At 35.6% G+C, this 24,059-nt stretch overlaps 1 protein-coding gene across 1 annotated transcript; it reads left to right on the top strand.

The window, feature by feature from the left end:
• The first annotated feature begins 12,783 nt into the window (after positions 1–12,783).
• On the top strand, positions 12,784–17,652 carry LOC149388711 (agamous-like MADS-box protein MADS2). The gene is made up of 9 exons (XM_089622494.1): positions 12,784–12,972; positions 14,411–14,489; positions 14,635–14,696; positions 14,845–14,944; positions 15,151–15,192; positions 15,327–15,368; positions 16,458–16,615; positions 16,704–16,866; positions 17,629–17,652. The coding sequence occupies exons 1-9, from the start codon at positions 12,788–12,790 to the stop codon at positions 17,650–17,652; spliced, it is 855 nt and encodes a 284-aa protein (XP_089478620.1). The 5' UTR covers positions 12,784–12,787.
• Positions 17,653–24,059: the final 6,407 nt, after the last annotated feature.

Genomic DNA, 24,059 nt, shown 5'->3' with positions numbered 1-24,059 from the left:
ATATATATATATTGGGGTGGAACAGATCACCAAGTTTAAGATTATATAGGAATATTTATATACCTAAAGCCATTTTTTTTTTTTTTGAAGAACATTTTTTTTTTCATTAAATGAGATGTACAACAACATTTTCATGTATATAAAATTATTAATGACTATTTTCGGGTTTCACACAGATTGGCTATAGCCTATAGCTATACTATACATATACTTAAATATGGATGTCCTTGTGTTTACAACGAGTAGATTGTATATAAGACCCACTCATATGTTTCAATATCTACAGCATACAAGTTTTCAACACACACACACACACACACACACACACACACAAAAAACACTAAACCTAGCTCAGGAATATCTATATATTCATTATTGAAAATTATTCTTTCATCTCTACTGGGCGGGCCTGCCTAAATTCTAAACTACATTGACATGGTTTTTTGAAGATCAAATTTTAAAATATATTTACCTTAAACTAATGCGTATCTATGATTGAATAAACAAGAAAGAAAAAAACAAACAAATAACATTACATTCATGCTATTCTTGACCATATAACAAATAAAAAAAAGTTACGAAACTCATAATTTCATAGCATGAGTTCTTTTTAATGTATCTCTCATGTCATCATCACATGGCATATAAAGGTTCTTTACTTAGTTTTATTACATTAACTAGACATAGAAGAATGGCAGGCCAATATAGGACTCCAACATTTTCCCAAAAACAAAACCAAAAAAATCACACTCAGCGATATATATATATATATATATATATATATATATATATATATATATATAGACTTGAACAGAAACTCTTTGATTTTTATATTACATATTTGAACCTGCAAAGCATCCAAGGTGGCACGAATAGAGTGGTTCGAGGATTAGGTCTAGATCGCTTCTCCTTTCAGCCTCTGGGGTTTCGTCGTTGCTATTGTACATTCGGCTGCAACAAATTGTAATAATAGTAATAGTATCATTAAAAATAATGATATAGCCCCTCCAAAAGGTCTGACATAGATTTAAAAATAAAAAAAATAATAAATTTTATAAAAATATTATTATCATATAACTTGGAATTATGTAGTTAGTAAATGAGCAATAAATAATAATTACAGTATTTAAATAAACGTTATGAAGTTTTCCCTAGTACATTTATAAAAACAATAAAAGTGTAAGTGCTATATACTATTACCATGTATAGGGTAAATTGTCAAGTTTCGAAAAGAGTAATAGGCAGATGCCAAAGTGTTGTCATTTTGTCTACAATACAATATCTTATTAAATGATTATATACTACTGAATATCATTAATATTCAACTAAAAAAAAAAGAATATCATTAATATTATTCAACAAAAAATTGTCTTTGACTAGCTGTAATATATACTTTAAAAATAGGGCTTAGTTTAGCCATATAGGTCTCGTTCATGCCTCACAACCTTTGGTAAACTTGACAACTGCTAAATGGTTACTTTCTAGGGACTTGAACTTAACGCCAACATTTTTTTACTAAGGCATAACATTAGCACTGGCCAACAACTCTTAGGTGACTAGTTATATATTCAATTATTACCATACATTTCTAAATATACAAATGATACGCCATTTGACAAGTTTGATATAATTACAAGTTATTTGGAATTTTAGCTAGAGCAACTTATATAAGATATTTCAGGGTAAGGATGATATGTGTGTGCGTGTGTGGTATATATATATATACATATATATATATATATATATTTACTTACCCCATATTCAAGCAGGAATTAATTGGAGTCGGAGGAATCATAAAGGAGGAATTTGTCACATGGGTTTGTGTCTCCCATTGCATCTGCTCAACGTTTTTCTCCTTTTCCTTGATCTATTGTTAATTAATCCAAAAGAATAGTTTTTTTTATTATAGTATACATAATACCACAAAATTATAAACTTTCAGTACAAAATTTCCTCCATCAGTCTCTCTTTCTACATTTAAGTGTTACCTTTAATTTTGATTGTCTATATAGTATATGTTTTTACCACAGTTAAAAAATCTAATTTGTAATCTGAGATACATAAATTAAAATACCGGTTAACAAGCATGTTGATACATTATATGATCATATTAATAATTATACTTGTTTTTCAAAACATTAAACCTGTTTTTCAAGCATGTTGTTCTGATCTCTCACTGTCTTCTCCTAAAGAAAAACACAATAATGGAAGCTAGCTATATAACAGTCCGAGACTTTAAAAATTATCATATTGATACGTTTGACATTTGTAAACAAATTAGCTAGAAACTGTAAAACTCTTTAAAATACTTACTGAAGAAAGGGCTAGTGTTTGTGAGGGAAACTCGATGATCATTCTCATGAATTACTTGTGCTTAAATACATGAATTAGAAGAGTAAAAATAGCTGAACTAACAACCTTATCAGCTATAAACTAGGATCCGGTTGTAACTTATTTCCTAAGCTAACTCGGCTAACAACTCCTAAAAACAAGGAAGCTTGACCAACACGTCAACTCCTAATCCCCGGAATTCTACACTCCCCCTCAAGCTCGCTGGTGGATGTCAATTAAGGCGAGCTTGGAACAATTGTTGGTGAAGAGTTGACGTGACAATGGCTTGGTAAATATGTCAGCAGCTTGATCTGCAGAAGTTACATATAGCATGGAGATCACATCTCTTCAATCTTCTCACTCAGAAAATGGCGATCAATTTCAACATGTTTTGTCTTGTCATGTTGGACAGGGTCTTTAGCCATACTTATTGTTGACTTGTTGTCACACAATATCTTCACTAGACCATCTATCTTGATCTTCAAGTCCTCGAGCAGCTTCTTTAGCCAGATTCCTTCACACACTCCATGAGCTAAAGATCTCAGCTCAGACTCAGCACTACTTCTGGATACAACTGACTGCTTCTTGCTCCTCCAAGTAACCAGGTTTCCCCAGACAAATGAGCACATGCCTGAGGTGGATCTCGAGTCAGTCTTTGAGTCTGCCCAATCTGCATCGCTGAAGACTTGGATCTCACGGCTTGCTTGTTTCTTGAACATCAATCCCATTCCTGGTGTAGCCTTGAGATATCTGAGGATTCTCATTACAGCTTCCATGTGAATCTCTGAAGGGTCATTCATGAAGCAGCTCACCAGGCTTACTGAGAAACTTATATCTGGTCTTGTGTGAGCCAGATAGATAAGTTTCCCAACAAGTCTTTGGTATTGACCCTTGTCCACTCTCTTCTCAGTGCTGCTCTTTAGTAGCTTCACAGTTGAATCCATTGGAGTATCAGCAGGTTTGCACCCCAGCATTCCTGTGTCTTTGAGTAGATCCAGTGTGTACTTCCTCTGGGACACTGATATTCCAATCTTGGACCTTACTACTTCCATGCCTAGGAAATATCTCAACTCTCCGAGGTCTTTGACTTCAAACTCAGTAGCCAGAACCTGTTTGACCTTCATGATCTCTTCTTCATCATCACCTGTGAGAATTATATCATCCACATAAACACTGAGGATGGTACATTTTCCCTGAGCTGAATGCTTGGTGAACAAGGTGTGGTCTGCAAGGCTTTGTCTGAACTGGAGGACTCTTGTGAAGCGTCCAAACCAGGCTCGTGGACTCTGTTTGAGGCCATAGATGGACTTGTGGAGGTGACAGACCTTGCTTTCATGATCACCTTCAAATCTCGGGGGCAAGTCCATAAAGACCTCTTCCTCTAGAGTGCCATTCAGAAAGGCATTTTTGACGTCTAACTGATACAATGGCCAATCCAAGTTTGATGCAATGGACATAATGATCCTGATTGTATTTAGTTTAGCAACAGGATCAAATGTCTCTTGGTAGTCAATTCCATAGGACTGAGTATATCCCTTGGCTACAAGTCGAGCTTTGTACCTTTCAATTGAGCCATCTGACTTGTATTTAACTGTGAACAGCCATCGACACCCCACTATTATCTTTCCTCTTGGTAGTTCCTCAATGCTCCAGGTCTTGTTTTTCTCTAGGGCTTCTATCTCATCCATTGCAGCTTTTCTCCATTCAGGGATTGACATTGCTTCTTCAATTGTATCTCGTGTGGTGACTTGATCCAGTTGAGTCAGGAATGCTTGATACTTGGTGGAGAGATTCCCATAGTAGATGAAGTCTTCTATCTGGTATGGACCACATGCTCTTGATGGCTTTCTCAAGGCAATAGGAAGATCAAGACCTGTTTCACTGTCAATAGTACTATTTGCAGGTCTTTCAGGACTAATGTTACATTGATCTGATTCATCTATGATGTTGATTAAGGATTCATCAGGTGATGTCTCATGGGAGTGCTGGAGTGTGTGTGTCTGTTGTGGTATTTGATCTTGGTGGGATTCATCTGTGAGGTGAGGCTCTTGTTGTGGATCTGGTATGGTGTCTATGATGTTTATGGTAGTAGGCATGGACTGAGTGTGTTGGAGTGGTGTGCTTAGGGTTTCTATGAGTCTTTCAGATGAGTCATAGTATGGTGAGGTTTCATGGAAGGTGACATATAGGTTTTCTTGTTTTGAGGTGAGTAGCATTTGTATCCCTTTTGAGTGGAAGAATAGCCAATAAAGATACATTTGATGGACCTAGGGTCCAATTTGCTGTGATCATATGTGTGTACAAAGACAGAGCATCCAAAGACCTTAGGTGAGATAGTGGATATGAGCCTAGTTGTTGGAAAGGATTCTCTCAGTTTCTCACATGGTGATTTGAATCCTAGGACTCTTGAGGGCATCCTATTGATGAGGTATGTGGCAGTTAGAATGGCTTCTCCCCAGAGGTATTTTGGTACATGTGAGGTAAACATAAGGGACCTAGCTACTTCTAATAGGTGTCTGTTTTTTCTCTCAGCAATGCCATTTTGTTGAGGTGTTTGGACACATGAGCTAAGGTGAATGATGCCTTGAGACTGACAGTAAGTGTTGAGTTGTGCATTGAAATAATCTTTGGCATTATCTGAATGTATGATTTGAATGTCTGTGGTGAACTGGTTTTTGATCATCTTGTGAAACTGGATGATGATTGAGCTAGCCTCAGATTTGTCTTTCATAAGGTATACCCAAATTATTCTAGTGTGATCATCAATGAGGGTTAGAAACCACCTAGCACCATTTAGATTTTTCACTCTTGAAGGACCCCAAATGTCACTATGTATAACAGAAAAAGGTTTTGATGGAACATATTGCTTAGGGATATAAGTACTACGAGTATGCTTTGATAATTGACACACATCACACTGAAACAAATTTGTATCTTTATTGATGAATAATTTGGGAAACATTTTCTTGAGGTACATGAAATTAGGGTGGCCTAAGCGATAGTGATGCAACATAATGTTTCTATCTGCTTGAGAGAAAGCTGACTCATTTTTGAGGATTGAAGCTGAGGCAATCTTGTTGGTTTCAGTGCTTGTCTTGATGAGGTAGAGGCCACCACACATTTCAGCACTGCCAATCGTCATCCCGGATTTCTTTTCTTGAATTTCACAAGACACATCATCAAAGATAGTTAGGCAATATGAGTCCTTATTTACCTTATACACAGATAGTAAATTGCAGTGTAACTTAGGTACATGTAAAACATAACTCAATGTGAGTTGATTGGTGATTTTTACTGAACTAATCCCAGCTACCAAAGCCTTTGATCCATCGGCTATTGTGACATACAAATTCTCATTACATGGAGTATAATTGGAGAATAGGTGGACATTGCTAGACATGTGATCTGATGCCCCAGAGTCCATGATCCACACAATTGAGAGATTAGTAGTCACATGGTATGCTGTTAAGGCTTGAATGGCCTCAAGTATTGTACCTCTTTGAGCCATCAGACCAGTTGTAGGCGAGTCACCTTGTTGGCTGGCTTTTTTGATGAGGCATGTGAGCATCTCAAGTTGCTCAAGACTGAAGGGGCTTGAGGATGCTGAATTGGCTTGTGTCTCCGGGTCCTTTAAGTATCTTGATGGCTTCCAGTTTGCTGGCTTCCCATGGATCTCCCAGCACGTCTCACGTGTGTGTCCCGGCTTCTTGCAGTGATCACAGTAGGGTCTTCCTTTCTTTGTTTTGTTGCAGGGTGTCTTGACAGCAAAGGCTTGGGATTCTTCATGTCCTACCAAGGCCGAGCTATCATGAGGGCTTGTCGAGGCTGAGGTGAGCTGTGAAGTCATCATAAGATTTCTCCGGCTCTCTTCATGTCTGACCATTGAGAATGCTTCTCTGATGGTTGGCAGTGGCTTGATACTCAAGATTTTCCCTCTGACCTCGTCTAGTTCCTTGTTGAGACCTGATAAGAGCTTGAACACACGTTTAGTTTCCAAGATTTTAGCATAGAGAAGGGAGTCTCCAGGGCAACTCCACTTGTGTTGATCATAGACATCAATTCTCTGCCATAGTCTTGTTAGTGTGCTGAAGTATTGAGTGACTGAGGCATCTCCTTGCTTTGCATCATGACGGAGATTTTCTGTCTCAAACAGCTCTGATGTGTTTTCTGAATCTGAAAATGTGACACGTACAGCCTCCCAAATTTCAGATGCAGTGGAGTAGAGTAGGAAATTCTCACTGATCTCTGGCATCATAGAGTTTACTAGCCATGACATGACCCTGTTATTCTCAGGCTTCCAAATTTTGAATTTTGGATCATCTGCCTTTGGAGCTTTGGCTTCTCCGGTGAGGTAATCGTCTCTGCTGCGACCACAGATGAACATTTGGACTGACTGGGACCATTGAAGGTAGTTTTGGTCATTGAGCTTATGGCTAGTGATGGTGTAAGGATTTTGATCGGCTATGGAAGGGGTTTCAGATGATGATGCTAGGGCGTGTGATTGACCGTATTTAGTCATTTCTGGATCGAGGTTTAACACTGCTCTGATACCATGAAGAAAGGGCTAGTGTTTGTGAGGCTAACTCGATGATCATTCTCATTAATTACTTGTGCTTAAATACATGAATTAGAAGAGTAAAAATAGCTGAACTAACAACAACCTTATCAGCTATAAACTAGGATCCGGTTGTAACTTATTTCCTAAGCTAACTCGGCTAACAACTCCTAAAAACAAGGAAGCTTGACCAACACGTCAACTCCTAATCCCCGGAATTCTACACTTACAAATTATTTAACTAGAAATATATTCAACGCTCCCCAAAAAATTAAGGATAAATTACATCAATGCCCCCTCAACTATGTCACTTGTAACGTTTCACCCCCTCTAATATGAAACCGTACACCAGAGACCCTGAAATCCTACAGCGTAACGAACATCTCCTTCTCACTACTACAAAATACCTATTAGAAGTCGCTATATTTGCGTCGCATACATTTTTGAGCGACGCATAACAGTATTTTTTGGAGCTCGTTTGACGTGGAAAAGATTAAAATTAAGGTATTTTAATTTGATTGGGCCACGTGGCCTGGCGTCGCTCAAAAAGCAAGCGACGTGAGGCGTCGCTCGCTTTTTGAGCGACGCCAGGCCTGGAGTCATTGGGCGTCGCTCGGTTTTTGAGCGACGCCAGCTCACTGAGCGACGCCAGATCCACGTGACGTGGCGTCGCTCAAAAAACGAGCGACGCCCCATGAAATATTAAAAAAAAAAAGATTTCTGGAGTCGCTCAATTTTTGAGCGACTCCAACCTGGAGTCATGAAATATTAAAAAAAAAAAAGATTTCTGGAGTCGCTCAATTTTTGAGTGACTCCAACCTGGAGTCGCTCAATTTTTGAGCGACTCCAGAAATTTTTTTTTTTAATATTTAAAAAATACGCCAGTGACGTGGCGTCGCTCAAAAAGCGAGCGACGCCCCCTCCCCTTTTTTTTAAAATGCATAAGTCTCGAGATTTCGCACAACAGTTATCACTTCATCTTCTTCTTCGACATTTTCTCTCCGAAAACCCCAAAATCCTCCATTGAAATCCACCTCCACCACCATTACACATCTCCACCGACCACCTCCACCACCATTACACATCTTTAGCACTTTACTCCGGCCGGCGTCGTGGTTTTGGTGAACGTTTTCAGTCGTGACGCACGGGTAAGAGATTAGTTTTAGGGTTTTTTTAGGTTTTTTTGTTTTTATTTTTTTTATTTCATGATGTTATGGGTAAAGATTCTTAGGTTTTTTTTATTGATTTCGGTGTGAAGGATGTACATTTGTTGTTATTTACCGCCGTCCATTTTGATCTTCTTCATCATGCTATTCCGAGAAGCAAGAACGCCGCGAGCCATCAAGGTGCCGGCTCGAGAAAGAATCACCGGGAGAGAGAGAGAACACACAAAACGGGGAGTCGGAATCTCACAGAGATTTGGTGAGAAAATCAAACTCGAGTTGGATTTTTGGAAATCTAGGGTTTTGCTCTTAGATTGAGAATTTTGATTTCTGGTTGGGATTTGTAAAATTGAAGTGGATTTGATATGGATTAGTAACCGAATAGTATTGATTTGCGCTTGGAATTGTGAATTGAAAGCATTTGTTTGAGTTTCTCATGAATTTTGGACGAGATTTTAAATTTAGGGTTTATGAATGTTTGAAATTGGGGGTTCTTAATTTTGAATATGATGTAGAGATTCTGAGATTATTTTTATTTTTTAAATATTAAAAAAAATATTTTTGGAGTCGCTCAATTTTTGAGCGACTCCAAACAGCCTGGAGTCGCTAAAAAATTGAGCGACTCTAAAAGCCTGGCGTCGCTCAATTTTTGAGCGACTCCAGGCTGGCGTCGCTCAGTTTTTGAGCGACGCCAGTCTGGAGTCGCTTAAAAATTGAGCGACTCCAGGTTATTAAGCGTCACAAATAAAAAGAGCGATGCTCAATTAAAAAAACCCGCCAATCCAACGTGGCGCTTACGTGGAGCGTCGCTCGGTCATAAGCGACGCCCAAACCTTTGGGCGTCACTAACATATGCGTCGCTCAAAAAGCGACGCCCAAAATATAACGCGTCGCTTTTTGAGCGACTCTAAAAGGGTATTTTGTAGTAGTGTCTGTTAAATATTTAACAGATTTTATGCTTACGTGGAGTAACATTTAAGAGTAACTTCTGTGTTGGACAATAAATTTACCTAAATACCCTTACTTATTTATTTATTTATTTATTTTATGACAATCTCTCTCTCTCCATCTGAGTTTTTTTTTCTTTTTTTTTTTTCCTTATAAGCTGTATTTTCAGGGACATAGGGGTTAATAAAGAGAATCAAGAAGAAGAAAAAAATGGACTCAAAACTAAAACACGAGCGATTTTTTAACAAAGTTTTCACAGTCTAACTCTAAATGTAACCCTTCCTAATTATTTACTTGGCTCCCGCGACTCTAGCTCTTTGACCGCCTCGTTCCACGACCAACCTGTACCATCCCACATCTGTTTTTAACACCCAAAAAAGTTGGTATCTTTCTCTAAGACATTTCGTCGAACACTTTCTCTGCACAAACTCCATGGACGAGAAACCACTGAAAAGCAGCGATTCCCACGACGACGCTTCTGTGGCGAGCGTGAGCCTCAACCTTCGCAGCAGCCTCGCGGCGAAGACAACCATAAGAACGCGAGCAAGAAGAGCATGTCGAGCAATTCAAACAGCTTCGACGCAAATGAATCGGCAACGAGTTCCGAGCTTCGTGCCAAATTTGCAGAAGTGGCACAAATAGAAATAAATATTTTACCAGGTAAAGCCGAATTTGGCGATGAAGAAAGAGACCCAAGTAGTCCCACCGAATCACCAATATACTCCCATGGAGCTAATTTTGAATTATAAATTATGGACTCTTCAAAGTTATTTAAGTAAATTTGGATTGCAACAGTTAAAAAAAAAACAAATGTTTAAATTCTATTAAACATAGGCAGGGGGATTGGAAAAAAAAAATCGGTGGTGTCTCGTCCATGGAGTTCGTGCTTATTTGGATGACTTTGGTTTATTTGATAAAAAAAAAAAGCTGGTATCATTTTTTATTTTCACTTTTTTTAATGTATACTTACAAAAAAATACTTTTTTACCCTTAATAATTTCACACCGTCAAGTAGAATTTGACAGAAGGAGGTTGTTCGTTACGCTGTAGGATTTCAAGGTCTCTGGTGTACGGTTTCATATTAGAGGGGGTGAAACGTTACGAGTGACATAGTTGAGGGGGCATTGATGTAATTTATTAGGGTCTTACATCGCTATAAAACCTACCAAATAATAATAAAAAAAATCCCCGACTATCTTACCAATGCTCTTTCCATTATATAATCGTATCTTATATTTTTTAGATTAATAAATTATGATTTCGATAATATTTGATATATGTTTACCTTACCAAATAATGCGTAACACACACACACGTTACCTTTTTTTTTATTACTTTGACAATATTTAATTATAATAATAATAACTACTATTATTATTATTTTTACTTATGGCTGTAACATATTGTAACTCATAATATGTGATCCTTCATATCTATTGTACAAATCCTAAAAATAATTGTACAAATCCTAAAAATAACATTTATATATCCTACGATTCTAGCATATTGTACCTTGTCTCGATGGAGTGATAACATTTTTTATCGCAATTTACACATTTTTTGAGCGTGTAAATTGCAATAAAAAATGTGATAATTCCATTGATATAAGTTCAGACGTGCTAAAACCATAAGTGGAAAAGCCATTGGAAGCAAGTTAAATTGATCTTCATAGAAGCACACGTGTTATTTGTAATTACTTAATTTAATATAAAATTAGGCTTGGAATCCAATGTACTAATATGCAGCTTTGATTTTGTTATTGTAAGAAATTGTATAACACTAGATCGATTATAAATACTTAATCTAGGTTTTAACATACTTTGAAAATAAATATTTAAAGTATACATAAAATCTTTTTATTTCTAAACAGTTATATCCAGCCAATTAACAAGAGGTACGATTCCAGTCAAAAGAAAATAAGTAAAAATCTAGTCAATATAAAAATATATTATAAAAATTGTATATATACGATATATTTATGTTATTTTTAGCAATTGTGGAGCAGATTTAAAGAGTCGCATATTATGTGCTACATAATTTTTTTTGGTACTGTAATGAAAATTTCATCAGACCATATTGAGCGACTAATAAACTAGAGCTAGGGTTAGTAGAAAAGACCCTCTGATTTATATAAAGCTACACAAAATTAGGCCATAAAGCTCACCAGAATATCTATCCAAATCTCCCACACCATATCGCTGTATTACTAATAGCTTGTTTGGTCAAATCCAAACATTTTCTACTTTAAATATAATTAGGTAAGAGAAAGCTGGTAACAATAAGACAAAAAAATATAGAGAGAGAGAGAGAGAGAGAGTGTTAAAGAAGTGAAAATCACTAGATATTATAGATCAGATTCAAAAGTGAAATCTAATCCAACCCTACTGGTTAATTACTATCGATGAACATATCTTTAACCTAACCCTTTATATATTTTATAAATTACTATTTAGCATAATTGAAACTATGGCAAAAAATTTAATTTTTTTTTTTGAATTTCCTACAATTTTAACTTGAGTGCACTTCGAATAAATGGTCAAAAATCATACGTGGGATAATTTATTAAGGATCCACTTACTTTATTACAGTGATCCCATTAAAGCAAATTCATTAGGAAAATACTAATTTAAATAGTTATAGTGGAGTATTTTTTTTCAGTTCCTCGTGATCTCGAAACGATGTACCTTCGTGTCAATGAATCATGAAATGAAGTCAGTTTTCCATGTATGTAATATTTGAATATATATAGTTTACTTCTCGCCCTCTCACAAATGTACTATAATTTGTATATATAAGTTAGTATACATATAATATGTATGCAAACAAGTTTGACTTGTCGTTACGCCTTCATTTGGAATATACTCTTTCATCTCAAGCTTATTTAGGTTATGATACGTTCAAAATATAGACACATATCATTTTTGTTTTAAGATATGCATAACATCATAATCTATAAATTTATGATGCAGTCCCTGGTAGTTTATAATTCTTACTTTTTATTTTATTTTTTTCCTCTTGGTGAAATATTTGATTCAATCCCACTTTTTTCTGACCTTTTTCCCATAAAACTGTACTGTAATTACATCATATATGTATGTAATAGAAAAAACAAGTACAATAGCTCACAATAGATTAAATCATAAATCTGAAAACATTAAAACCGAATTCCGCTACCAAAGTTTTGCACGGTTAGGCAATTCATCTTCGCAAGGGCATAGTGGTCACGGCAACGAATTACCTTGACCCAGCGAAAGGGAAGTCCAATAATAAATGAACACGTGGGACCAGTTGGCGAAATGACCATAAAAATATCTCGCGCGGTCAAGCACGCGCTGTTAACACGCGTGGTCTTAGTACTTTTTTCTTTGACGTTAAAAGAGTGACAAGAAGGTTACTATAAGGAAAGAGGGTTTACATGAAACCAATTATCTCTCTCTCTCTCTCTCTCTCTCTCTCTCTCTCTCTGAGCTAGGGTTTCAACTTCGAATCCAACTTTGTGTTGCTATTCACGGATTTGGATACAAGTTTGGTTCTGAAGCAGAAAAGAAGACTCACGAGGTAACCCAAAACTCAAAGGAGAGAGCAACAAATGATAGTTTTAGTACTAATTCCTTTGGTTTGATCGAGAAATTAATGTTTTATTATTATGTGATATATAGAATAAGAAGGAAAGAGAAAAGTTGTGGATCGGAGATTTGGTGAGAAAACATAGACGAAAAGAGAAGTTAGAATTAAATAGATTTAGAGAAAGAAAATGGGAATGTTTTCAAAAAAAAAAAAAAGAAAGAAAATGGGAAGAGGAAGAGTAGAGCTGAAGAGAATAGAGAACAAGATAAACAGACAAGTGACGTTTGCGAAGAGAAGGAATGGTCTTCTCAAGAAAGCCTATGAGCTTTCTGTTCTCTGCGAAGCCGAGGTTGCTCTCATCGTCTTCTCTAACCGTGGAAAGCTCTACGAGTTTTGTAGCAGCAATAGGTAAATATACTATATACATCCTCTACACACACACACACGCATATATATATATATATATACATATCTATATGTGCGTCGGAAAACTATTCTTTTTAGCATATATAGACATTGTACCTCCGAGATCTAGTTAGATTTATATATATTGCTCTAATCTGTTGCTTGATCTCACCTTGTTTTACATTTCAACACACTCCTTGAACTAGCTTTTTATTTGTGGAATATTTGAAATTTAATGGAATTTTTTGTATGTATTTTTATTGCCGTAATTTTTTTGATCTGAATTTATCTAACATTTTAAAACACTCCTTTAACCCTTTTTTTTGTTTTTTTTTGTTTTGTGTATGTATGTGTGGAATATATGAAATTTATATCGCTTTTAATTTAAGGCTTTTTTTTTAATAATAATTAATAGTTCATGTTTGTGTATATATGTTTTGATTAGATCTTATAATAAACAAACTAGCTTTTTTCCTGTGTTTTTGGTGACCTTATGTTTCGTTTTGGGATCATCACTTTAGCAATAGATCTGTGGAAAAGTGAGTGTTTCTTTTTTGTCTATATAAATATACACCCATCTTGAAATTTTCCCTTAACCTCGAGATTCTGGATTTTGATAGATAATATTTCTCCAGCTTGATTTTGAGTAGAATAACCAGGCCCTTTTTAATTTTATTTTAACTATATTGTTGGATAAAAATGTTAATAATTAATTATTTTATTTAAGATATATAGTTTATGATACATATATATATATATCTATATTTTACATAGTCACATAAAACAGGCACTTGTATATGTACACAAAGCTGTAATCCGTAGTATCTATTTTGACTGGAAAGATAAACTTTACTCCATTATAACTTCTTGGTTTAAAAAAATTTAAATTAGTATTTATCTTTGCACATGCAATTGTAATACGCAGAGAAGACTCTCTCGGATACCTAAAAAGATCAATGAACCTGTGAACAAAAACTGAAGGCCTTGCATCATGATTGACATTTGACCTGTACTTATTATTTACACTTTAAGATATTGTTATTCACTGTAGTGTCTAATTTTAGACTTACGGTCCATAGCTTAATATTACCATTAATTACAGCAAGTTTTCATTAGATCTCACACTCTTCTGAATCCCGTCTTGTCACTTCTGATGAAATCTTTCCGTTGTTCGTCAGTCACGTTCTCGCTTTATGCTTTAGCTCAAACACAGTTTAATTTTAACATATAGAGAATATTGATTTTTTTATATCATTATTATACTGACTGAGCCTTGCGCTAAAACAGCTATACAGAAATTAATACAATTAAAACATGGTTTTTGAAGCAAGTTACAGACTTTAAATATCATAAGAACTGGAGACATTACTTTGAAGTAATTTGCATATATAAGACTTGAAATGTGGTATAATATATTTGGTGTTTGTATGTATGTGTATAGCATGCTCAAAACCCTGGAACGGTACCAAAAGTGCAGTTATGGCGCTGTGGAAGTCAGTCGACCTGGCAAAGAACTCGAGGTCATTTTTTAAAATATATATTGTTCTTCTTGCAAATGATATATATATATATATAATATATATATACACACACATTAATATATTAAATGTATATATTATTAGATATGGGGTCGTTTCTTGACGTGATGTGTGTACTGTATAGCAGAGTAGCTACAGGGAATACTTGAAACTGAAAGGTAGATTTGAGTCCCATCAACGAACTCAGAGGTAATTATTTATATAAATATATATTACGTTAATAAATTATGCAGCAGTCTGTAAGAATATTTGATTATTGATTTAATTTTTTTTTGGGCAATTTTGTCGCCGATTCATGTATATCTGAGTTTTCTTGACATATGTGGCGTCACTGTAGAAACCTCCTTGGGGAAGACTTGGGTCCTCTAAATACAAAGGAACTTGAACAGATTGAGCGTCAACTTGAGACCTCTCCCAAGCAAGTTAGGTCAACCAGGGTAACCAACTAAACTGTATATATATATACACATACACACAGTATATGTATGTGTACATGCATGCATTTTTTATATTTTTATTATTATATGTTTGTATGTGTGTGAGCGCTTTGTTTTATATTTTGATTACATTTGATGGTTTTGCAAATATATTAGATCAAAGTTTAGAATATTTAATAAATCAAATATTTTAATCCATTTTGCAGACCCAATTTATGCTTGACCAGCGTAGTGATCTACAGAGCAGAGTATGCTTTTACATTGACATAACCCTTTATCTTTTTCAGTACCTATATATATATATATATATATATTATACTGAGCATTTAAACTCCTTTGTATATTTGACATATTTGATTGTCGTATAACTGATCAAATGCAGGAACATACGTTAATAGAAGCCAACAGAGCCTTATCAATGAAGGTACCGTCTATATAATAAAGCAAAATATATTAATAAAAAAATGATCCCGGCCCAAAAGTTCCTTATTTGAAGAAAATTAAATTTGAAGGAGACTAGGAGGAAAAATCAAAATTATCTATTGTTTTTGAACTTTGAAGAGAGAAAGAAGATAGTGAGAACATAGAGACGTGTAGTGTAGCCTTCACTTGTGTGGTTTTTCTTGGATTTTTATATTCCTCTCGTTGTCTACGAAAATTGAAATATCGATTGTACTTATACATTTTCTTTTCAGTTTTATCTCAAATATTTATTTTACTCTATATTTTTTCTAGGGATGGCAATTTGACCCGTTACCCGCGTTCCGGCCCGTTACCCGATTTATTCGGGTCGGGTAATACCCGTTCTTTTTGGGTAAACGGGTAAACGGGTAATACCCGTTAAGGTTTTAACGGGTCCGGGTACGGGTAACGGAATAGCCATCCCGTACCCGGTTACCCGGGACCCGACCCGTTAACTTTTAAATATTTAAAAATATAATAAATCATATGTTTACCTAATTAGATGATATATTTTAAACATTGTTTTTATACATAAGAATAAAAAAAAAAGTTGGTTCTTTCATATAGACTACAACCAATCTTTCATATAGCACTTTAATATTTTTCACCTAAATTTTATTATTTTTAAACTTTATTTTGTTGAGAGATTTTTATTTTATAAACGGGTAAGCGGGTCTACCCGACCCGCTACCATTTTTTTAAACCGGGTAAACGGGTAACGGGTCTAATATTTTTAATCCGCTTACCCGGCGGGTATCCCCGTTACCCGGCCCGTCTCAAAATTCGGGTAAACGGGTCCGGATAACGGGTAAAAAATTATAACGGGTACGGGTAACGGAATAGGTGTACCCGGCCTTACCCGTACCCGTTGCCATCCCTAATTTTTTCCTAATCCAAGCACCACAAGAAAAATCCAATAAATTCTCATTTTTTTTTTCTCACGGGTACCAAACAAACCTTAAAGCTAAATGTCTTTACAACATGCCAGCTTGTTTAGATATCTCAATTGAAAAGAAAATTATGCAACGTAACATAAGTTTATGATTATCAGCTGGACGAGATCGGCGCTAGGAATATGAACTTCCGACAATCATGGGAAATGAGTCATCAGAATGATCATGAGCAAGACATGTCGTTCGGCTCTCACCACGCTCACTCTCAAGGCTTGATGTTCCAGCCTCTTGACACAAACCCTTCTTTGCAAATAGGGTAATCATTTTATGTTTATCAAATCACTTAGTTGTGCGTTTAAATTTTATGTAATGTGCTTCTGACATTTTGAAACCTGTTTAATTAGGTATAATCCGGTGGCATCGGAGGAAATTAGCGCAACAAATCATCAACCTCATCATCATCAAGTCAATGACCTTCACTCTCCCTCTGCCTATGCCTCACAAGCGCCGGCGCTAGCGAGTATCGCGCGTATCCTCGTCAAGGCTCGCAATTTCCTCGTTTTTCAGGTCAATTTTCTTTTTTTGCAATTAGCGATGTAGTTATTACGGCCGTGAATTTTGTGTTTTGTTGTCAACATTGGACACGATATTGTCCTGGGTTTGTGATTCTCTGATACAAAATATTTAGTTGAAAAACCAAATTTGGTATGACTTCGTTTGAACCGTGCTCAAAATTGAAATTTGACTTTGTGTTGAATCTTATGGTTCAATTCTGTGTTGGCCTGATACTGCAATCTTTGAAAGAGAGGTTAGCAGCGAATTAGGTCAATTGGCGTAGAGGATGAATTCCTTTATTCTTGCTGGGGGATTTGGGTTTAACAAAACAGCTGTATTTTTTTTTTTTTTTTTTTAATAACCATGGTGTCCGAGTTAAACCCTACTATAATCAACGAGGTCCTGGCATTATTGACCGGGAGACTACCCCAGCGGTTCCTATTGTTGCGTTCCAGGGACAGACGAGGATTCAAGAATCTCCCTTACCACTAGACCAACCCCTTGGGGTTATTTAGTTATCTTTCTCTGACCTTTCTCTCTCAAGACTGATCTAGTACGATTTAGGTTGTATCTTGCTTTGGTTTTTCCCAGTTTTTTATTTTTTATTTTCTCTTCATTTTATGTTATTTAATTTCTTCTAGGAAAAAAATGGTGTAGAGGATAAAAATCCAACGGTCAGTGTTATTGTACAACCATCTACACTATGTGCTGATTATTGGTTCCGATCGCCACTTGCTGATTTTGTGTACGTAATTTTTTCTTTGTTTTATGCAGCTTCTGTCCAGCAATGAATCGTGATTCTACACGATAGCGTGTTACTCGTCAATTGATCTGTCAAACGATCGTGATTCTACTTGCCTACCGTGCTCTCTCGTACACTTCTGTCAAGCACCTCTAGTTTATTTTACATGTTATTCGTTTTGCTTTGTTGATTGTTCTTTTGTTGTTTGGATTCGGCTCGTGTCGATTCTTTCCTTTCCTTAGCTTATTTGGAGTTTAGACAATGGAAAAAAAAAATGTAATAGTTGGTTGTATTTTAAAGTATATTTTAGATCGACAATGAGAACTATGCATTTATGTTTTAATTATCTTTGATTTCTTTCTTTATGTCTCTCAATATTTCATTGATAATTAATTTTTTACCTCATCAACTATATATATATATATATATATATATATATATATATATATCTTTTTTATATTTTTTAAGGGTTCGTGCCAAATTTATATATTTCAAGAGATAAATTTTACGTAAAATTATTATTTATGATGTCAAAAATCATATGCGCATAGCGCGTTTCCGTTACTTTAAGTAAAACATGTTTTCCTAAGCTACTTTTAAACTTTTTGGTTTGTTAATTTTTCATTACTTCTATTTATCTATCAAGATACCAAACTTTTGGCTTTTTATTTACTTATGTCAATTTTTTTTTTTTTTTAAAAGTATGTCATTGACTATATATTTCTTTAAAATGTTTGCAATTATTATAAGAGTCTCTAAAAAATTAAACTCCCTAATTATTATGTATGGTTGAAATATTTGATATCTTAATATTCATTTATAACCTCATGCATTGAAGAAAAATTTGGTAAATTAAATCATACAAATTTTAATTATTTACTGATTACAACTACAAACACCACGTGCGAATCACGTGTTTCAGACTAGTGTATATATATATATATATATATATATATATATACACTATTTAACATGACCCTATTGACCTATTCCTAATCCCCTATCTTATTTTCTTTAAAATAAATAAACAAAATCCAGACTTTATAAAATCTTTAGAATGTATTAGGAATAGGTCAATAGTGTCATGTTAAATAGTGTGTATTACTCTATTGGCCTATTCCTAATCCACTATCTTATTTTCTTTAAAATAAATAAACAAAATCCAGACTTTATAAAATCTTCATTTTCCTTGCCGACCTCTTTTTTATTTTTTATTTTCATTTCCAGTTTATGTTCTAAATTTTATTTTCCTTACTTTTGTCTTTTATTTCTATCAATATTAATTGTAATATTGCTAACACATGCATCTCCAACTCGCGATCCGTGGGGACAAAGAACTAGACAAGTCTCTCATCAACAAGTCCTCCAAAGAGTAGTCATGTCGCTGTTAAGATGATGATTATGATTGTGCATTTTGTTATAATTTTATGTCATATGTTGGTTAGTTATAGCATTGAGATACAGTGGGACTGTATACATTTTGCCTGATAATATCTTATTAACAGTTGCCTGATATATATACATATATATATATATATATATATATATATATATATATATGCTCGTTTATAATATCATAAATTGGGCAGATGCCGGTGTGAATCAATTGGAAGAATTTATCTTAAGAAAACTTTCATGTAATAACTATAACTGAATCAATTGGAATGAGGGCGAAGTTTGAGAAAGAGTTTACAGACAACTCAATGGATGACGAGATTTTATTAATTTATTATGCTGTTATACATTTATGACAATATTGCAAATATAATAAGAAAGAAAGAAAAAAAAAAGCAAACACCATATATAACTAGCATTTAAGAAAGAATCAATTAAAGACCAAAGTTTCCTTTCTTTTAAAATAACCATAAACAACACGGAATTTTCTGAAAGTAATTGCTTGCATGCATTTCCTTTTTTTTAAAAAACGGAATTAAGAAAAAAGTAATTGTTATGCATATATGCCAATATTGCAAATATAATAAGGAAGAAAAAAGTAAAGACCATATATAACTAGCAGAAGAATCAGTTAATAAAGACCATGGTTTCCCTATCCTAATATTACCATACACAAAACGGAAGTTTCTGAAAATTATTACTTCATTCTAAAACTATAAAGTTGTCTCCATAAATTCATAATTTTGCTTTTGCGTGTGTCTTCGTCGCGTTCCTAGGTTCTTTGAATTGAATGTTGAGGAAAAAAAAAGAAAAAAAATGGGAAAAAAAAAATCGACGAGTGGGTATATGTGTTGTTGCAAAAACACAGATGTTTTAGCTCAATACCCAGCTAACGTGTTGGAAGAATTGTAAATAATGAGCTTTATTTACAAGCAAATGGATGATTTGTGACTAATATGAGTGGGGTCCACTCATCGGAATTTGTTGATTCTTGCGTATTCTTATTCCTCGTTGCGTCGGGTATAAGATTGATTATTTATTTGCAAAAATCATTACTATAATGAATGAGAAATTGATGCTCAGAGTATGCTTAAAAAACACATTAGTCATGTGTAAATGAAGTGAATTGCAAGAGTCCCACATGGGTTGGGTAAGTGTGTTGTTGTGGTGTTTATATACCATCCTCTCTCTTTAGTGGTCAAGCAAGTGCAAGAGAGGAGAGTGTGTGTGGGTTATCTCTTAACCCCTCACGCGCGCCGCCGAGCCGAGCCGGCCCGGGTTTCGGATTTCGGGAATGTCTCGGGCTTGGGCCTTGGGCTCTTTGGGCTTATCCTTAACTTTTTATTGCAAAGTTCACTTACGATCTCTTTTAATTCCATAATTTATTATGCATGGGATTAATGCATTACGTGCCTTTATTCTGGAGAATAAAGGAGACTTAATGGAGACGTTTTTTAGCGAGCTTCCAAGGCTGCTCACGTTCAAAACCTGCAGAGTTAGTGAGCAGTAATTAATGTATTAATTGGAGTTTATGGCTGAACGTTTTAGATGGTTCAAATTCGGAACCTACTCTGCTTGCTCGGCTATAAAAGGCCTTCGGGTCTCTCATTCTGAACACACGGAGAACACTCCTCTCTCCCTCTCTTTGAAATTGTTTTTGTTTTGTAGTCTGGTGATAGCTTCTGACCTCTGGTTCTAGTTCGCCGAAGCCGAGTCTTGTGGTGCATTGCTCGTCTTGAAGTCGTTGTATCCTGGGAGGCTTTCGCTCACGAAATCCAGCACCCGTGGGAGGGCGATAAAAGCTTCAAGGAAACCGTCAAACGGGCCTCGACCTTTCCTTGTTTTTTCCTGTTTCCATTTCCGGTTTATTTTCTATTTAAATTTTCCTTGCATGTGTCTTGTATTTTCTATCAATATTATTTATAATATTGCTAACAATCTTGAAGTTTTTTTTTTTTAAGGCAGCCTGCGAGGAAGAAAAGTTTTTCCAGAATATTTTTTTTCGGATTTGGTTTTATTCGTTATTAATAAGTGTTGGTTTCTTTTGTAGGAAAAAAAATGACTAACGCTAACGACACGACGAATGTGACTGGTGATGGGAGCCTCACCGAGAATCCCTCCGTGGTGAACACCCCGACGACCATGATGTTTGGTCAAATTCCTGTGACCTTGGGTCAAGACTCTATGGCGGCTACGGCCGGGAACGGACCTGCGGGTCTTGTCCAACCAATGGCTTCGATGGCCATGAACGGTTCAAGCGGTTCTGTGGCACGCATGCCCGCCGTCATACCGGCCGAGAAGCCCGAGAAGTTCACGGGGTTGAACTTCAAACGTTGGCAACAAAAGATGTTGTTCTACTTGACAACGCTCGGTCTTGCACGGTTCATGACCGAAGATCCACCGACTCCTCGCGAGGACGAAACCGATCGTGATGTGCTAATGGCGTTTAGCGCATGGAAGGATTCCGACTACTTGTGTCGGAATTCCGTGATGAATAGTCTCAACGACTCGCTGTACAATGTGTATAGCTCCAAACGCTCCTCCAAAGAGCTTTGGGAATCACTGCATCAGAAATACAAAACCGAAGACACGGGATCTAAGAAGTATATCGTGGGCCGCTTCCTCAATTTTCAAATGGTGGATTCAAAGACCGTGGTGAGTCAAGTCCAAGAGCTGCAACTTATCATCCACGAGATTCATGTCGAGGGGATGACCATTAGCGAGTCATTCTAAGTTGCCTCTGCCATCGAGAAACTACCCGCGGGGTGGAAGGATTTCAAAAACTATCTCAAGCACAAGCGAAAGGAGATGAGTTTTGAAGACTTGGTTATCCGTCTCCGAATTGAAGAAGACAACCGTGGCTCCGACAAGAGGTTCAAGATCCACTCCAAGAAGGCCAACGTCATTGAACATGGCGAGAGCTCGAGGGGAAAGAAACCCGCCCACAAGCTTGGGCCAAAAGGAGGGACGTTCAAGAAGAAGAAGCATCAACAAAAATTCGTTGGGAAATGCTTCAACTGTAACAAAGAAGGTCACCGTGCTACCGATTGTAGGAAGCCAAAGAAGAAGAAGGAGGCCAATGTCGTGGAGGGCGATGATGAACTCCTCGTCGCTGTGGTCTCCGAGGTGAACATGGTGGACTCGAACCCCAAGGAATGGTGGCTGGATTCTGGAGCAACCCGCCACATATGCTCTGATAGAAACTCCTTCTCCACCTTCGAGCCGATGGAAGATGGAGAGAAGTTGTTCATGGGAAACTCTGCCACCTCTGACGTCAAGGGAAAAGGCGACGTCCTTCTGAAGATGACATCTGGGAAAGAGTTAAAGCTCACGAACGTGCTCTATGTGCTCGATATAAGGAAGAATCTCATCTCTGGAACTGTGCTGTGCAACCATGGGTTTAGAATGGTTTTAGAGTCTCAAAAAGTTGTACTATCTAAGAATGGGATGTATGCGGGCAAAGGCTATATTAAGAATGGGATGTTCAAGATGAATGTAATTGCCATCAAGGCCAATGAAATTAATAAGAATAATTCTTCCGCTTATATGATTGAGTCATCTAATTTATGGCATGGTAGACTAGGTCATGTGAATTATGACACGTTGAGAAAGTTAATTAACTTGGATTGCATTCCAAAGTTTAATATTGACTCAAAACATAAATGTGAAATTTGTGTTGACGCAAAATTAACGAGAACATCTTTCCATAACGTTGAAAGAAATAACGAACCTCTTGACTTAATCCATACCGATTTATGTGATTTAAAGTTCATGCCAACAAGAGGTGGTAATAAATATTTTGTGATTTTTATTGACGACTGTACAAAATATTGTTACGTTTACTTGCTTAAGAGCAAAGATGAGGCAATTGAGAAATTTACCATGTTCATATTAGAAGTTGAGAATCTACTTAATAAGAAAATTAAAAAGGTCCGAAGTGACCGAGGAGGAGAATATATAGAGCCTTTTGGGGCATTTTGTGCACAACATGGTATTATTCACGAAGTCACTCCTCCTTATTCTCCTCAATCAAACGGCGTTGCCGAAAGAAAGAATCGCACACTCAAAGAGATGATGAATGCGATGAATTAGATGTACGTAATTTTTTCTTTATTTTATGCAGCTTCTGTCCAGCAATGAATCGTGATTCTACACGATACCGTGCTCACTCGTCAATTGATCTGTCAAGCAAACGATCGTGATTCTACTTGCCTACCGTACTCTCTTCTCACTTCTGTCAAGCACCTCTAGTTTATTTTACATGTTATTCGTTTTGCTTTGTTGATTGTTCTTTTGTTGTTTTGATTCGGCTCGTGTCGATTCTTTCCTTTCCTTAGCTTATTTGGAGTTTAGACAATGAAAAAAAATATGTAAAAGTTGGTTGTATTGTAAAGTATATTTTTTATCGACATTGAGAACTATGCATTTATGTTTTGATTATCTTTGATTTCTTTCTTTATGTCTCTCAATATTTCATTGATAATTAATTTTTTACCTCATCAATTATATATATATATATATATATATCTTTTTTATATATATCTTTTTTATATATTTTTAAGGGTTCGTGCCAAATTTATATATTTCAAGAGATAAATTTTACGTAAAATTATTATTTATGATGTCAAAAATCATATGCGCATAGGGCGTTTCCGTTACTTTGAGTAAAACATGTTTTCCTAAGCTACTTTTAAACTTTTTGGTTTGTTAATTTTTCATTACTTTTATTTATCTATCAAGATACCAAACTTTTGGCTTTTTATTTATTTATGTCAAATTTTTTTTTCAAAGTATGTCATTGACTATATATTTCTTTAAAATGTTTGCAATTATTATAAGAGTCTCTAAAAAATTAAACTCCCTAAGTATTATGTATGGTTGAAATATTTGATATCTTACTATTCATTTATAACCTCATGCATTGAAGAAAAACTTGGTAAATTAAATCATACAAATTTTAATTATTTACTGATTACAACTACAAACACCACGTGCGAATCACGTGTTTCAGACTAGTGTATATATATATATATATATATATATATATATATATATAATATTCACCACG

Source organism: Urtica dioica, chromosome 8, assembly GCF_054948205.1.
Source record: "Urtica dioica subsp. dioica isolate 48M chromosome 8, U.dioica_male_clone48M_v1_H2, whole genome shotgun sequence".
NCBI lineage: Eukaryota > Viridiplantae > Streptophyta > Magnoliopsida > Rosales > Urticaceae > Urtica > Urtica dioica.
This window is presented reverse-complemented; position numbering and strand designations above follow the sequence as displayed.

What these genes read in the sequence shown, in the direction of transcription:
- LOC149388711 (XM_089622494.1), top strand. Translation starts at nt 12,788, where the DNA reads ATGGGAAGAGGAAGAGTAGAGCTGAAGAGAATAGAGAACAAGATAAAC. An exon ending in GACCTGGCAAAGAACTCGAG is followed by an intron (nt 14,490 to 14,634) that starts GTCATTTTTTAA and finishes ACTGTATAGCAG; the next exon opens with AGTAGCTACAGGGAATACTT. An exon ending in AACCCTTCTTTGCAAATAGG is followed by an intron (nt 16,616 to 16,703) that starts GTAATCATTTTA and finishes CTGTTTAATTAG; the next exon opens with GTATAATCCGGTGGCATCGG.